Source organism: Stegodyphus dumicola, chromosome 3 (assembly GCF_044657685.1).
Source record: "Stegodyphus dumicola isolate Sdum_Otavi_A_Nest chromosome 3, ASM4465768v1".
Classification (NCBI taxonomy): domain Eukaryota; kingdom Metazoa; phylum Arthropoda; class Arachnida; order Araneae; family Eresidae; genus Stegodyphus; species Stegodyphus dumicola.
In genome coordinates, this window is record NC_140770.1 from 149,143,119 (window position 1) to 149,161,324 (window position 18,206).

The 18,206-nt window shown below is 34.7% G+C and overlaps 1 protein-coding gene across 1 annotated transcript in view; it reads left to right on the plus strand.

Annotated features, from left to right (window-relative positions):
- Window positions 1-18,206, plus strand: part of LOC118197102 (mediator of RNA polymerase II transcription subunit 13-like) — a 189,829-nt gene that overhangs the window by 25,134 nt on the left and 146,489 nt on the right. Inside the window, exon 7 of the mRNA XM_085813454.1 lies at window positions 13,394-13,796. Coding sequence (XP_085669580.1) covers window positions 13,394-13,796 — 403 coding nt within the window. The remainder of the gene's footprint in view (window positions 1-13,393; window positions 13,797-18,206) is intronic.

An 18,206-nucleotide genomic window follows, 5' to 3' on the forward strand; every position in this document is an offset into this window, starting at 1 on the left:
CTGGAGGTCATTATTACAAATTGGTTATCCCAAATTTCTTATCTCACTATTACAGCAAAATTTGTAGGCTTGCTCTCAGAGATGCAATTTTATATTCCTTGCAGGTGATGTATTCTGTTTGCATACTGCAGTTTTACTCTGAAACTTATATCTGACAACATACTCGAATTTTATATGGATTGGCTTATTTTTGAATGAGTTATTTCTGCTTTTGTTATTTTTCCTTAATTTTTGAAAACCAGTGTGTAATAACTATTATAATTTATTATAGTATTTCACAATAATAATTATTATAATAGTACTATAATTAATAATTATTATATACAGTCAAAAGTCTTTAATCCAGACTTGTCGGGACTTCGGCGATTCCAGATTATCGGTTTTTCCAGATTATAGATCATCAGTTTAAATCTGGTAAGATAGCATGCAGAAATTATAAAATTAAAAATATGAAACCATAATTTATGAAATAAAAAGCAATTATGATCTAAAGGGTATCAAAATTTACAAAAAAAACCCTTAATGTTTATCTGTTTACTTTATTAAACATTTCTTTCAATGCGCGCATGCGTAAAGCATATATTACTGATGCAAAAGTAAAGTTTAAAGTTGTAAAAAAAAATTATTTAGCAGAAGTAGCAATAGAAGCTCCATAAGGTTATATACTGTGCAGACATCGAAGACAAAAGTTTTAAACTTAACCAATTTATTAACAATATATAAAAATAAAAACACAATGAATAAATTTAATCAATATCATAAACTTAAAGAGTATAACATAATCACTATAAAAAAATTAGACTTAATTGATTACCATTAACCCCACTGGTTTTTCCTTTAAAGAATGTTACACTATTAAAGACACAGTAAATATTTTACCTGATCTCTAAATACTGCCATTCAATATGCGAAAAAAATATCACTAAACAGAAACTACGCGGTTATAATGAAATTCGCTTCACTATCAATAAATGCATGCTTTGTGGTCAAGAAGGCACCTGAAAAATTAAACTAAATCCTTGAGAGAACTTAAACCGGCAAAAAGCCGCTCACTGTAATTACACACAAGAAAACACAGCTTGGAAAAACTTTGCGCTAATTCTTGAAAAACACTTGTATTGAAGATGCTGCCTATGCCACCCACGGCAGTTGCTCACATTGTTGCCGCTTTTCAAGCTCCAGAAAAAGTCATCTTTCGGACTGGAACCACGGCACTTATCACTGGACTGCACACATCGCAATATTGTCTTCCAATGGGGGCTGGAAACGACACACCACAGAGCAATAAAACAGGAACCAGAAGGAATAAGCCAGAGCGACGCGAGATACTTATACCTGAAGTAGACATGACGTCATCTCACTGCAATCAATCAGCTATCGGCACGCCTCAGCTTTCTAGATGACGTAACATCAAGCTTCGTTTTTGCATCTCAATTAGGCTGGAACAGTCCGTTCTTAATACAAACAGTGGCAGTGAAAAACAAATTAGAAATAACTACTATATTCCTTTAAAATAAGAACTAAACCTTATGTAAAAGTTAGAAATATTTCAAGGAGGAGAGATGATGCAGAAAAAGGGTTACAATAGGTCATATTTTCCAACAAATGCCCCCCACATCATCATCTCCAACCTGAAATAAAAACTGAACGCCAGTATTTTTTTTTTTTTTATATAAAATTCAAAACAAAAATAAATAAATATAACAATACACAACTCCATTCAATTCAGAAAGTTTTAAGAAAATTTTCCTTTGGGGACATCTTATCCCATTTTTCAAAATTTTACCATAACAAGAATCCAACATGTTACAAAACAATACAAAGACATATGTATGATCCTACATTCAATACATTTACCCAGGGCCCTGATTATTCACACAACATTCTACACTATACAATTTTACATTATCTAATACTCATCATAATATGACTTACAACATATTATTTTCAATGATACAGTCAAAAATTAAAGCGTCTAAACAAAACACTTAATTTAAAGTTAAATACACACAAAAACAAGTTTCACAAGAAAATTGCTCCACAAAATCTTATCAAGTTATGTTTAGTCAGTGGTTTTGTCATGGGATCAGCCAGATTATCTATACTTGGAACATATTTTAGATAAAAAATTTCCCTGTTCAATAAATGACAAATGAAGAATAGTTTTACATCTATATGTTTTGTCCTTGAGTTTTCAATGGGTGATTTTGTAAAACATGTAGCAGCCATGTTATCCGCAAACAATATAGGTTTTGAAACATAGTTATTTGCAATCTTAAACTGAATGCATTCATCCAAAATGTTTTTAAACTAAACTAATTCTTTTACTAATTCAGTCATGGAGATAAATTCAGCCTCCATAGTAGACAAACTCACTCTCCTTTCTTTAAATGTACGCCAAGATACAGGTGATTCTCCCAACAAAGCTATTTGTCCACCAATAGACACCATATCATCCCTGCTTGAAGCAAAATCCGAATCTGAATATATATTGAGCTTCAGTTCCTTTCATACCAGTTTAAGTTTGTGATGTCTGGTATTAGAAACATATCCTAAAAGTTTGAGTAATCCTTCCCAGTGCAACTTACCAGGATTGCTTTGAAACTGAGAAAATATATTAACAGCATAGGCTATATCCAGACGAGTATGATTGCAAAGAAACGAGAGGCATCCTAAAACATTTCTATAAGGATAATTCATCATCTCAGTCGTTTCTTCTTGTGTACTGGGACTTTGAGACTTTGAGTATTTCACACCTTTAACTATTGGAAGGGAAGTAATTTGTATTTTAAAAGACTTGAATCGATCAACTATGTCTTCTATATATAATTGCTGGTGAGTCAGAACACTATTGTTCTCATATTCAAATTCCACATCCAAAAGCTTTTTTGTTTCACCCAAAATTTTCAAATCAAAATGTGAATTCAGGACTTTTAATATCCTTTTAGCCTGAACTTTTTCCAAACACAACAATATCATCAACATAAACCAACAGAATGCCGAAATTTTTGAATCGATAGACACAATTACACCACTCAAACTTGGTAAACCCTAGGTTACATAGTGTTCTATCCAACTCGTAGTACCATAATCACCCACTCTGATGCAGACCATACAAGGCTCTATCTAAACGACACACAAAAGTTTCTTTATCTCGCTGTACAAAACCCTGAGGTTGGGACATGTAAATTTCCTCAGATAAAGGAGCGTAGAGGTAGGCACTTTTTACGTCGCATTGTATATTTGCCCATCCAAGGTGTGCAACTAAGAGAGAGAAAAAGAGCCTTATTACTGAAAAGTTGACTACAGGTGAGTAGGTTTCATCATAGGTATCGTATTTAATTTTCCGATAACCCTGAGCCACTAAACGAGCTTTAAAACGAACAATGTTTCCAAATTTGTCACGTTTAATGTTGAAAATCCACCTGCAACCTAGTGGAGTCTTGTCTTTAGGAAGTGGAACACGATGCCATACCTTATGCTTTCGCATGTTGGCCATTTCTTCTTTCATCGCCTCTATCCATTTATGCTTTTCTGTGGATTTCATTGCCTGGTTATAAGTGTTTGGCATTGAAATCTCTAGTCAGCTATCTTGGGTATATGGCGTTGAAGGAGTGCCAGTTGGGTCAATTTCACATACCTGCCAACTTTTACGAATTTTTCGTAATTTTTACGAAAATGCGTTTGTCTTTACGATTTTACGATCGTAATCCATTTTTAACGATTTTTTTCTTTTTTCAAGTGTTTTTAGTGATTTTTGTCAAAATTCTAGAATTTTTTGCATCGTGTTTTACCGCCAACTACCGACTACTTCGAATCCAGTAACCTGCGGTTTCTCCCAACTTACCGCTTAACCAGCCAATCCAATGCGCTGAACTTGTTTCTCCGACTATTTTCTTTGTGAACGCCAGATTATTTTTTTCGCGTTCGCTTGAGCAGCAAGGGAATTACTCAGCTCGGACTCAGCGAGCGTGGATTGTCGCATTCTGTTTCTGACTCCAAGATTGCTCAGAAATATGCTTGTGCTCGCATGAAAACATCTTCTATTGTGAACGAAATTGCTTGCGATGCACAAAGTAAAACGATAGCTGCACTTCAGCAATGACAGCGATTGGAAGCTTTACCCCATCGTTGTCACATATTTCTGTGATGTTTCTAATGAAATGAAAACTCATCTTTTGCGTCTTCCATTGTTAAATGGAAACGCTACGGGGGAAAATATTGCCTCCGTGGTAATTAATGAGTTGAAACAACTTAACATCCCAATATCAAACTGCATTTCATTTGGTGCCATAATGATGCTTTAGATGAACTACAGAACCAAGTTTCTGCTGCACAGTTTGAAGACTTTGCCAGTTCTGTAGAAGATAGACTTGATGTCCTCGTTGGTACCCTGAAAAGAATAAAAGAGCTGATGGAACGCCAAAATATGATAGACTAGCAAGAGTTTTATGTGCTATTCTCGTAATTCCACACAGTAATGCTGAGTGCGAGAGAGTCTTCAGTGTTGTGAAGAAAAACAAAACTATGTTTCGTTCTTCAATTTCACCAAAAACTCTAGAAAACATTTTAATTGCTAAATGTTATGAGGAAACTAATTGTTATGACAGGAAATTTTCCAAAGAATTTTTGGCTAAAGCCAAAAAATGCACTCTAAATTCATTGCAATAATTTTTTTGTGTAACATTAAGTTCTTGTTTTATGTTTCCTAATAAATTTTTTAGTTACTACTTAATTGAGATTTACTAATGTAAGTACAATTTTCTTTTTTCTATTTGTATAAATTGTTATTTTTTTAATATCAAAGCATGATATTAATTCGTCGTGTTCTTATTTTGGAGAAATCTTCTGAATTTTTATCTTTAGAGGTTGGCAGGTATGATTTCACCACTTTAAGTTTTGCTTCCCTTGTTATCAAACAAGGTAAGATTATATTGAATATTATGCTCAGTGCAATACTTTTTGGTTTTCATTTGGTGATTGTAGTCTTTGATTAGACCCCTTCTCAAAATAGTACACATCCGTACGAGTGCCGTCTGGCCTTGGAACAGGTGTACAAAGCCAAGTTACCTGTCTCAATGTAGATTGAGTGTCAGTGCCAGGTATAGAAGAGGGTACACTGGTATCAATTCTTTCCTCTATTTTAGGAAAATAGCCAACTGGAGTATCAGTAGATTGGAACTCGACCCTCTCTTCAGATTCCAAATCAGGAAGGGTGCCCAGTGCATCTCCACTGCCACTTCTCTGCATTCCAATTCACTCTTTAAAAGTAGCATTTAGAGTTTCTACTACCTTTTGTTCATTTTCCAACCAAATCTTGTATCCTTTTGTTCGTACATTGTATCCAATAAATCGGCCCTTTGTTGCCTTTGGATCAAGCTTAGAATTTCTTTAGCCTTTGGAATTCTTACGTAGGCAATCGTTCCAAATGCCTTAAAGTGACGCACTGATGGTTTCTGCTTAGTATACAATTCGAATGGGGTTCTATCTTGGCCCTCATGACAAATTCTATTAAATGAATATGCAAAATACATCACTGCATCTGACCAAAATTCAGGACTCATTCCACTATCATGTAAAATTGCACGTACATTGTTGAGAGCTGTCTGATTGAAACTCTCACAAACTCCATTTTGTTCTGGCATATATATATCTGTAAATTAAAGTGTTACTCCATTTTTATTACAATATGACCTGAATTGTTCATTGCCATATTCTCGTCCATTGTCAGTTCTAAAGTATTTCAACTTAAGGTTTGGAGATCTTTCAGCACGTGCTATATGCCTTGCAAACACTTCAAACACCTGACTTTTCTCTACAATGGGGTACACTACCACATAACGAGAATATTCGTCAATAAAGGAAACGAAATAACGTTCACTATTCCTACCTGGAATGTTAATAGGTCCTCATACATCAGAAAAAAAAAAAAAAAAAAAAAAAAAAAAAACACCCTTTCAAGCGATCTCTTCACTTGAATACCTTCTAAAGGTCTGTAGGAGATTCGTCTTTGGTTATTGATTTGGCAGTGTTCACAAAACAAATTAGGTGAGTTCTTTAACACAGGAAGACCTCGAACTGAATGTCTCTTACTAGTCCTGACAATAGCACCATAATTTATATGACCAAACCGACCATGCCATAATTCACTATTGTTATGCTAAACTATGGATGCCTCAAACTTCACAGATTTGCCCCCCTTTTTCACTATTTTCGGGAATACATGATAGTTACTTCCTATCAACTTATCCTTGAAAATAGTTTCATTTTCATCATTCGTAATTTTAATTTGCCCATTTTTACCATAAAATCTTGCTCCATTGATATCCACCTTAGGTCCAGATATTAAATTTCGTCTCAGTTCAGAAGAGTATAAAACATCTTTAAATAAAATAATTCTATCCCCAAATTTCATTTTAACAGTACCTTTCCCATGAATTGGAAAAGTTGTCCCATCAACAGCTACTAGCATATTCTCATTCTTCACAGGAGAAAAAGTATCATACAATTCACGATTTTTACAAAAATGATGAGCTGCAGCAGTATCAAAAATCCAACTTTCATCATTTTCTTCCAAGTTGGTAACATTAGCTTGAGCTATGAAAAGGGACTGAGCATGGGAATTATTTTTACCTTTACACAACTTGGGTTTATTCTTACACTTAGGGGATGTTTTATTACTACTAGATATAGGTGAGGAAACAGAAGAAGCAGGCAATGGTGATCTGGAAAAATTACCTTTCATTCTACAGTACTTTTGAATATGACCTGGATGGCCACATTTATAACACTTGAAGCCTTTAATCTGTTTAACACTTTGAACTTCTATAGTCTTATTGGAATTTTCCCTATCTACCTCTCTTAAATTAAGACGTGTTTCCTCTGCTAGTATTTCGAGTTCAACATTTTTAAATATGAACTTTTCATCTGGCCACCTCAAAACGTTCTGAACTACCTGATCATATTTTTCTGGAAGAAACCTAAGAAACTGAAAACATGTATATACATCTCTTACAGCCTGATTAATATCAGCCAATTGTTCAGTTATCCGTTTTAATCTAGAAGAAAAGAAACTAATACTTTCATTTGGCTTAATTTTACAATTTAAGAACTCTGAAAACAAGGACATGTGTAGATCGATAATCTGGCTGAAAAAATTTGGCAAGTGTATTCCATGCAACTACCGGATCATCTATTTCACATATTATTTGAATTTTTGATTTATATGAATGTAAGCCCTATATTCAGGGCTTACATTCATATAAATCAATGATAATGCCAAACGACTTTTATTTTGATAGTCGGCAACAATTTCTTTTGTAATACCCTTAACATCATTTAAATCAAAACATTTTTCAATACCTTTAACCCAAAGCCATGCATTTTTCTCATTTAAGACAAACTTTATGTCTTTAGACCATGTAAAGTAGTTATATGCATCAAGTTTAGCAATACTATGCATAACATTAACAGTAGCCATATTTGAATTTCAACAAAAACCGCCCCCCCAGTCTCTTAAGTCCTAAATTAATTTTTAAACTTCAAAAGTCTACACCAAAGATAACTCGGGCTTGGCCCATAACCAAAATGATGCAAAAGCAAAGTTTAAAGTTGTAAAAAAAAAACATTTAGCAGAAGTAACAATAGAAGCTCCCTAAGGTTATATACTGTGCAGACATTGAACACAAGTTTTAACCTTAACAAATTTATTAACAATATATAAAAGTAAAAACACAATGAATAAATTTAATCAATATCATAAACTTAAAGAGTATAACATAATCATTATCAAAAAAATTACACTTAATTGATCATCCATTACCCCACGGGTTTTTCCTCTAAAAATGTTACACTATTAAAGACACAGTAAATATTTTACCTGATCTCTAAATACTGGCATTCAATACGCGAAAAAAAATCACTAAACAGAAACTACGCGGTTATAATGAAATTTGCTTCACTATCAATAAGTGCATGCTTTGTGGTCAAGAAGGCACCTGAAAAAATAAACTAAATCCTTGAGAGCACTTAAACCGGCAAAAAGCCGCTCACTGTAGTTACACACAAGAAAACACAGCTTGGAAAAACATCGTCACTAATTCTGCAAAAACACTTGTGTTGAAGATGCCGCCTTCATGAAAACAGGATGCCGCCCGCGGCAGTCGCTCACATTGTTGCCGCTTTTCAGGCTCCAGAAAAAGTCATCTTTCAGACTGGAACCACAGCACTTATCACTGGACTGCACGCATCGCAATATTGTCTTCCAATGGGGGCTGGAAACGGCACGTCACGGAGCAATAAAACAGGAACCAGGAGGAATAAGCCAGAGCGACGCGGGATACTTATACCTGAAGTAGACATGACGTCATCTCACTGCAATCAATCAGCTATCGGCACGCCTCAGCTTTCTAGATGACGTAACATCAAGCTTCGTTTTTGCATCTTAATTAGGATGGAACAGTCCGTTCTTAATACAAACAGTGGCAGTGAAAAACGAATTAGAAATAACCACTATATCCCTTTAAAATAAGAAATAAACCTTATGTAAAAGTTAGAAATATTTCAAGGAGGAGAGATGATTCAGAAAAAGGGTTACAATAGGTCATATTTTCCAACAATTACGCATAGTCAAAATTAGAAAATTGCACCAGGAAAACTATTTGATGTGTATTCGTTATATTTATAATGACGAGGAATTTGATTTAAATCATATCAAAGACGGAGTACATCGAGATGAAATACTACATTTAGTAAGGAATTATAAGTGGAATAAAATTAAAACATCTGCCCTGAAGGTAAGGATAGTGCTGACAGATCAGCTTCCAGTTCATTGCGCGCCGCAATTTCCCCCCGCAGAGCAGCGTGAAATTGATAAACAGATTTCGGAATGGTTAGAGAAACAAAGGATATGGTTTATCCATTTTTTGCAGCAATTAAACTTTTTGTTTGATGGACATCGAAACATGCTTTTGCTTTGTAGATCCTTTGGCAGCTCCAGAATTGGAAATTCTTTTTGACATAATCGAAAGTTCAAGCTTACTTTTATAAAATTGCTCTAACAGTCTGCAAAAAATAATAAGCTGGATCCTGTTAGAAGATCAAGGAACAACGCAATCTGCAACATTAACTGAAATAGATAATTAGATAATTTTAGCTTAGCTTATATCATCTGTTATACATTAAATGGGCATGCGTAAAGGTATTATGTGCATGTGTAAATGCATATGTGCATGTAATAAGTTTATGCATGCGCAGAAAGTTTGTAGCTTTGAGGTCCAGATTATAGATCATTCCGGATTAAAGACTTTAATATGCACTGAAAAAAAAATTTCTTAATAATTAGTTATAATAATTATATGATAATAAATTATTGTAGTTATTTAGTTAATTATATATGGGTTGTAAGGAAATGATTGACATAGTGACTCTTATAATGACTATAGTAATTGTCACAATTGACATAGTGGCTGTTACACTATGCGAAGGGAAAACAAGTGAAATAGACACAAGGGGACGTGAGCGATTCAGAATGCATAGTTGGAGCTGGCCACAAGCGAACGGTATACGTCAGTGCGCATCCTTTTTGCCATCGTCATTGAGAGCGTGGACAGCAATGATGGAAGATGATTATCCCGGTCAGCATTGGACAGCAGTGTTGCCATGGAAGGAAGGGATACAGGGTAGTGAGATCCATCATCGCATGGTATCGGTGTGCAGGAGCAAAGCATTCTCAAGGCGTACCATATCTCATTGGTTGGCGAAGTTCGGCAGTGGAGTGGAGACTGCAGCCAAAGATGTTAGCGCAGGATGACCAGCAACATCGCATACAGCAGCAAATGTGGCAGCCGTATCAGATTTGGTCATGGCGAACAGGTGCATAACGTTCAACAAGATGCATCAAGAGGCAGGGCTTGCGCAAGGAACATTGCAGGCAATTGTGAATGGTGAATTGGAGATTATATAAATGTGTGTGCAAAGTGGGTGGACCTCGAGCCAAGACCTCAAACTATGTCTTGCTTGACAACATGAAGGACGCAGTCAAGGGCCATCAGGTTGAATCTTCTGCAGAATTGCATTGTCCATAGGTGGTGCACCAACACCCCACAGACTGGTTTACCAAAGTCCTTCGGGATCTCCCAGCCAGATGGCAGAAGTGTATTGACATGAGTGGGGATTATTTCTGATGTACTATCAGTTTTTTGTTAATAAATTGTGTTCCACTCTGTGGCAACACTTGTGTCATTCATTTCTGTATGACATAAATAATAAATAATTATTATATTTTTTGTTTTCGGGGGGCTAAAATCTATATATAGTATTATATATGGTTGAAGTGGGAGGGAGAACCAAATTTATTTGGGGGGGATAATGAAAATAATTCTTGCATAAAAGATCACAATATTGGCAAACATCACATTAAATTAACTGCGATTAGGGAAGGCTTCGCTGATATGGGGTAGATACCTGTTGATATTTTTTTTTTTTTTTTGAAATACAGAAAAATAGTTCTGCTAAAAAATGTAGTTCCGTTATTTTTTGGATCTTGTTTTTAAAAGTAAGCATTGAAATATGCACTATTTACATAAAATTAAATGTTATGGAAAAAAATTGTCATTTTGTTTCCAGCTTTGCACATCAATGGGAAATATCGTGTTTATTTTTGTGAATATGATATAAAGGCGCAAAAGACAACTGACGACCATGGGGACTTTCCCTTCTTTGGTAGTAAATTCCTTCTTGCCAGATAACAGCAAACTCTCATGTGATTTCTTCATCCTGCAGCATATAATTAATTGCCTTTGTGGGCTATCGTAAGTGTTTTTACAGAACACCAGTTATGTTTGTTCTGGTAAAACTATATTGTTTTAAATATTTGTTAATGTAAAAATTTTCTTTAGCTTGCAAATATTTGAAATTTTGTGACCGGAAAATTAGCTGTATTCATGGTGAATCTAGATTAACCCTCGAGCACAAGTATCTCATAGCCGGAGGCATATTATTTGTCCCTTATCTCCAAACCCCTTTCCTGGAAATGGGCGAAACCTTTTGTAGCTGAATTCAAGGTCACATTCTTGAAGCTGAGATGACCATGGAGTGATTCTTTGAATATTTTTTAGGAATTGTACCGTTTGGGTGTGTGACACCCGCGCGCCTTCTCGCATCTCTCAGATTTTCACCCTCACTTTTTTAGGTAGTCAGCATGGCGAGGCATCTAAGCTATGATAAAGAAATGGAAAGGTTGAGAAGTATGCTAGAAACCATTTCAACGGATGAAGAATCTTAGTGAAGAGGAGGAAGAATTAATAGATGAAGAATACAACGGCAATCATAATTTATCAACAGACAGTGATACAGGCGGTGAATTAGATAGTGAATCAGAAAAATCAATCAAATGATGAAAATTATGTTGTAAAAATGGCTTGCTATAATCTTACTTTCTACAAAAGAACCACCAACTCAGTTTAGAAACAGACGTTCTTTTCTCAAGTCATTAGAACTGAAGTTAGTGGAAGATTACTCAAATCAACGACGGCAGCAAATCATGCTCCTTTTGAAACTAAAAGAAAAAATACTTTCAAGAGATTGCAATATGGAACCACCATCTAAAAAGATGAAAAACATTTACAGAAGATGCGCTGAGTGCCCTAAAAACAAGGACAGAAAGACACTTTCTGTGCGAGAAATGTAATATCAGTATTTGTATGGAGCACATTTGTTCAATCTGCCAGAAATGTGCAAAATCAGTGTATCGCTTTAAGCTGCATCTATCGCTTTAAGCTGTTGTAAGCTAAGTACTTCATTTATTATATTATTTAAAATATTCTAAAGTTCATTGTTTTTTACGTTAATCCTCATTTTTACTCGTATTTATGTCATTAATGAAATTTAAAACGTGTTAATTGATTTCGGGTATGAAATACCCAGCACGTCTTCTCATGATTGTACTTTTCGCATACATGAGTTAAACATGAAAAGAAAGCAATAGTGGCAAATATGAGATTGTAATTCATGTTACAATGATGCAAGCTCTGAAACAAAATTATTAGTGGGGGGGGGAAGAGTTAGAAATAAAGAGGTAAATTTTAAACTTTCATTTTAATCTTTTTGGCTTAAGATATGATTCCAGCTAATGATATAAAATGTGTCATAAACTGGGAGATTTTTGATGGGTTCAAAACCAATTTTATGTTCATAATCCTTCCGTCTTATTACAGGATTCTTTTCGGCAGCGCTGTTTCGCTGTTGAGTTGCTAATAAAACCCAGTTTCATCTCGTCGTTCTTCTGTATCATAAATGATACCTTTTCTTTGAAAAAAAGTTCTATTGCACCCTTAGGTGATTTCTAAATTGTTAAGTCCATAGAGTTATCAAAATTTAAATACTCAAACCTGTGTTTCAGTAGTGACTTCAAAATCTAGAACTATCTAAATTTGTGTGCAGTTTACGATTAAATGGGTGCATTTGCTAAATTTTGCGCTTTTGTACATATACTTTTGTTGCGCTTTCTTATGCTCCTGATAACAGAATTTTACCTACCTTGGAATCACATCTCAGAGAAGACATTAAAGAACTGTTTCTAGCACGTTAAACTTTTAATACATAATAAATTAAGAGAAGATGAAGAATTGAAAGTCTCTGAGTAATATTAATTGAAAGAAATTTAATGCTTCGATGGTTATTGAGGAAGAACCTCATGCTGCAAAGTCACTGATAGTGGAAGATATTTGCCTTTCATTTTCTGAAGTAAATCCGATCATACCATGTGATAAAGAACAACAAAAAGATGATGGAATCTGAGAATTTTTTACAAATGCTGAGATGAGAATTGCCATGTATGATTATTAAGATTGAGGGTAGAGCATTGATGAAATAATTTCTGTAAGTATTATATACAGTTAAAAAAAATTAACTGTTGCATAAGAACTCCAGACAGTCAGCTGTTATTAACTTAATTAAAATGAGGTGAAAGTATGTATGTATAAGTTTCTAGTTTATATTTATTTTTAATTAAATTAAATTGATCTTTCAAAAAATACTTTTTCTCATTGCTTAATGTTATCAAAGTAGTCATGGACAAACATGATTATGTTACGTAGTATTTATTGTATATTTGTCATGACTCTTTTTTACTCCAAATATGACTTAACTGGACTAACTAGATCTCACAAACTGGCAATGACTTAATATTAATTGTTCAGTGATTACATAAATTTAAATTGAAATTAATGCAAATTAACCAAATGTAATGAAAACCATTAAAGTTGTTTGGGTTATTAGACATATATATAAAGTAAGTATTTTTCTTACTTGCTGTTTTTAATAGAACATTTAAGGAAAAAATATGAAACTTTTACTTATTTTAACATTTTTATTTACTTCTTTTTTTACTCAGCTGGCACTCGCATGAAATATCCTACTGCTTATGTGTTTGTCACAGATGAAGATCATTCTGAAACCATTCAGAACTCAGCTGGACCTACTGTATCAACAAGAGTGCAGCCATTAAAACTAAACCACATACCTGCAACTGGTTTACTGACTCCTCCAATGTCTCCCAGTGAAAATCTTTCTTTTAATGAAAATTCTAAACTCAGCAAAGACATCCTAGACAGTATAGCCAATACTGAAAATGAAGAAAAAATGAAGCGGAAACATGCGTATAATACACCTGAATGCATAAAACATTCAATTTGTCAAGAATGTTACCTGCCTATTGTTACTGAAAAAGCTGAAGAAAATTCTGTTCTGTGGGATTTTCATGATCAGTTTATTGCTGCTAAGTGTATGTGTTCAAGGTAAGCTTTAAGAACTGTAGTTGTTTATTAAATAAATTTTACGGTATATTGTGAGAAGAGCATAAATTTAATGAAAGTGAATTTTTGATTTCTAAAGAACAAGATAACTTGCATGCCATACTATTTCAATATGATAACTGTAGCCTGGAACTTCAAGCAAAATACCGTAATACTTTTTTGTCTTGTTTTAATATGGATTTCTAAAAGTTCTCCCTTTGAGCTCTTTCTGCTGTAAATACAATAAAAGCCCAAGTATTGTGCATTAAACTACATACCAAGCTCAACTGAAATATTGTTGAAAAATCTTTTACATAAATTTTAGCAAATAAGATATTTTTAACTCTATTTGAAAGCATTAATAGTGTTGAAGGTATTCGTGGTTCATTTTTGTTTACTGTTACAACTTCGCTAAATCGAGACGAGCAGATGAATAAAGCAGAATTAAAGTTCTTACCTTGATAAAGTGTAATACAAGCGATCATTGTATTAGCAAACACAAAATAACATATTTATTAGGTATATGAAGAAAAAAAATATAGCGATAATTACAAACGTTGTTTACTGTCCATTACATAACGCGAGAAGTGAGTCATACAAGGAGAGAATGTTTCTCCTTCTTTTTTTTTTTTTTTTGGATCAAGTCCAATCACAGTTAGCGGGGGTGAGGGGGAAACTAATGTCGGAGTTGTACAGCCTCATCGCCTCCGTTATGAATTGCTCCACGATCTCCCACTCGATGAGCTGTTATGTCCGAAGTAAAGCCGATTCCTTTTAATAAAAATTCCAGCTGTTGTCTCGGCAAAGGTTTCATGAACATGTCTGCATACATCATTTTACTGTTGCAGTGTATTAATTTAACAATCCAATCCCTTGATTTTGTAGATCACATACATAGTGATATTTCACATTGATGTGTTTGGTGTAACTGCTTCCTTTCTCTTTTCGGGAAAGATTTATGCATGATATATTGTCCTCGAATACGATGTTAGCTTCCTGTTGAGCGAAACCTAAATCTCCCATCAGTTGTCTAATCCACTCTAGCTCCTGCAATGTTAAGGCTAGAGCGATGTATTCGGCTTCTGTCGAAGATAGGGCGACACAATTTTGTTTCTTGCTTCCCCATGATATCGCACTGTTTCCTATTTGAAATATATATCCGGATGTGGATTTTCTGTCGGAGGTATCTCCTGCCCAATCAGCGTCACTGTAAGCTTTGATGACTGGTGCACCATTGGATTTTAGATGTAATTTGTAATTAATTGTCGCTCTCAAATATCGTATGATTTTAATGATACCGTTCCAGTCCGATGTTGATGGATTTTCTACTTTTCTACTAAGTATTCCAACAGAATTTGCTATGTCAGGTCTTGATACTGTTGCTAAATATAAAAGTGCTCCCACTGCTTCCCTATACTTCTGATTATCGGGGAAAACGTCATCCTGGTTGTTTTGGTTTTTCGTAAAATTCGTAGTCATGGGTGTATAGCTTAGTTTCTTTGGTGACTCTCCGTCGAATTTTTCGATCATACTATTAATCTTGTTAGCTTGATGAAGTTTAAAGCTTCCGTCTTTTTCTCTTTCGATTTCAATTCCTAGATACGTAGACACTTCTCCAAGATTTCGAATGTCGAAATATTCTTTGAGAATTCGTTCAACTTCTTGAATTGATTCACACTTGTCGCTCGCGACTAATGTTATGTCATCAATGTAAACGATTATGTAAGTTCTTGCATTTTTCTCGATTAGTGTGAAGGAACGGGGATCAGCCTTTCCTTGAACATATCCTTGTTTGTGCAGGATTTCAGCTATCTTGTGATTCCTTAGATACTTTTATTCAGTTTACAGACTTTATTTGCTTATGAAGCAGAGATGTAGCCTTCCGGTTGCTTCATATATATATATCTTCTTTCAGATCTCCATATAGAAACGCTGTTTTTACATCGAAGTGATTTACGTGCATTTTCTTTTGAGCTGCTATTGCCAAAATAGTCCTTATTGTTGTATACTTTATGACTGGTGTGAATGTTTCGTCGTAGTCGTGGCCAAGTTTTTGGCAATATCCTTTAGCTACTAAACGAGCTTTATATCTGATAATATTTCCTGAAGCGTTGGATTTTGTTTTAAATGTCCATTTGTTTCCAATTGCTTTCTTTCCTTTTGGAAGATCAACTAGTTCCCATGTTTTGTTTCTCTTCAGTGCTTCCATTTCTTCTGTCGTAGATTTTAACCACAGTTCCTTTTCTTTGGTAGGAAAAGTTTGAAGTTCTTCCCAGTCTTTAGGAACTTTGATTTCTTCATTCTTAGCCATGTATGAGAATCTGTTTGGTGGGATTCCTTTAGTCGTTCTGTGAGATCTTCTCGGTAATGGGGGAATTTCTTCTGTTTCAATTACTTCCTCTGTAATATCATTTGGACGTGGTTCTGTCAATTTATTTTCTTTAAAAGGCCATTCTATTTCCTTGTGCTGATCATTTAATTGATGAGGCATTTCTTTCTTTTTTTTTTTTTTTGTTTTGTTTTGTTTTGTTTTCATCGAATATTACGCTTCTTCTGATCACGACGTTGTTTGCATATGGCATGTAAATTCTATATCCTTTAGTACGGTCACTATATCCAACAAGAATTCCTTTTTCTGCTCTTTCGTCTAGTTTGCTTCTTTTCTGCTTTGGAACTCGACAATAAGCTGTGCTGCCGAAAACTCTGATATGGCTTAGATTCGACTTCTTATTATTCCATAGTTCATACGGTGTTTTTTCAACTGATCTTGATGGTAGCCTGTTTTGTAGATAGGTGGCTGTCATTACGGCTTCACCCCAAAATTCTCTTTTCAGTTCTGAATCGAGCAGCAGCATCTTGTCATTTCCATTAAGTATCGATTTTTTCTTCCTGCTCTACCGTTCTGTTGCGGTGAATATGCTACGGAGGTTTGATGTTCAATTCCCTCTTCCTTTAGATAGTCTTCAATCTCTTTGCTTGTATATTCTCCTCCATTGTCTGTTCTTAAGACTTTAGGCTTCTTTCCAAATTTGTTCTTCGTCATGGTTACAAGTTGTTTTAACTTGGAGATAGCTTCATCTTTTGTAGCTAGCAGATAGATCGTTGTGTATCTCGAATGATCGTCGATGAATGTTATGAAGTATTTCTTTCCTCCTAGTGATGTCGTACCGATTGGTCCACAAATATCTGAATGTATCGAGTCTAGAACTCATTTTTCTCTATAGTTGTTTAGCTTGGGGCACGGCAATTCAGTCATTTTGCTTCTGATACAGCATTCGCATTCTTTTTCCTTTTTGGCTTCTCCGTCAATTCTTATTCCAGTTGCCAGGTCATCATTCTTTAGCCTCTTGATTGCTTCATAATTTCTATGTCCTAGCCTTCTATGCCAAAGATCTATTCTATTTTCTCTTCTTTCTGCAGCTGCAATTTTGGCTATTTTTCTTTGCAATTCAACTATGGTATATAAATTTCCTTCTGCTTTAGCAGTTCCTATGGTTTTATTTTTCTTCTTTATTCTGCAAATATCTTCTTCAAATTCAACTGTGAATCCTTTCTTTGTAATTTTTCGTACGGATATCAATCCTCCCTCTAGGTCAGGAACGTACAGAACATCTACGAGTCTCACTTCTATTTCGTTATCTTCATTGTCTGTACAGTTTAAGTATCCTTCTCCTATACCTTCAGACTTCATCTGCGTGCCGTTAGCAATTGTTATCTGCTCAGTTTTGCTTCTATCCAATTTGGTGAAAAAGTTTATGTTATCGGTCATATGACAAGTAGCACCTGAGTCAACTGACCAGTTTGAGTTTTGAGATTTTCTTTCTCTGGTGACTTCGAACGTGTAATTCTCAGTCTTCTCATGATTCTTATTTTTGTTTTCATCTTCATGTGTATCCTCGTTTACAGCAACTTTTGTTTTCTGTTTATTTCCATAATTTCCTTTATTCGTTTGCTTTTCATTCTTGAAAAATGAGTTACTTTCGTTTTTATCTTTTTCTTTGTGGTTATTTAAGAATCTGCACTCTTTTTCTAAGTGTCCTATTTTTTTGCAAAAATTGCATCTTCGTTGATTTAAATGCTTGAATTTTGTGTTAAAATTCGTTTTGAAGGCAGTCGTTTCTTCTGCTCGCGTGACTTCTTTTCTTCTCAGGCATTCGTTGATGAGTTTCATTTTTACGTATTCCAGCGTTAGTTCTTCTTCTGGGCGTGCTTCTAAAGCTCTAATGAGATTTTCGTAGCTCTTTGGTAAGCCGCTTAGTAAGAGCGCTGCAATGTGACTGTCCTTTATTTCTTCACAGATTCCTCGCAGTTCGTCTACGATTTCGAGCATTTTGTTGACGTGTTCTTTGAGTTTGTATTCGTTTTCTGCTTTTAACGTATACAGCTTTCTCAGAAGGTAAAGTTTGCTGGAAA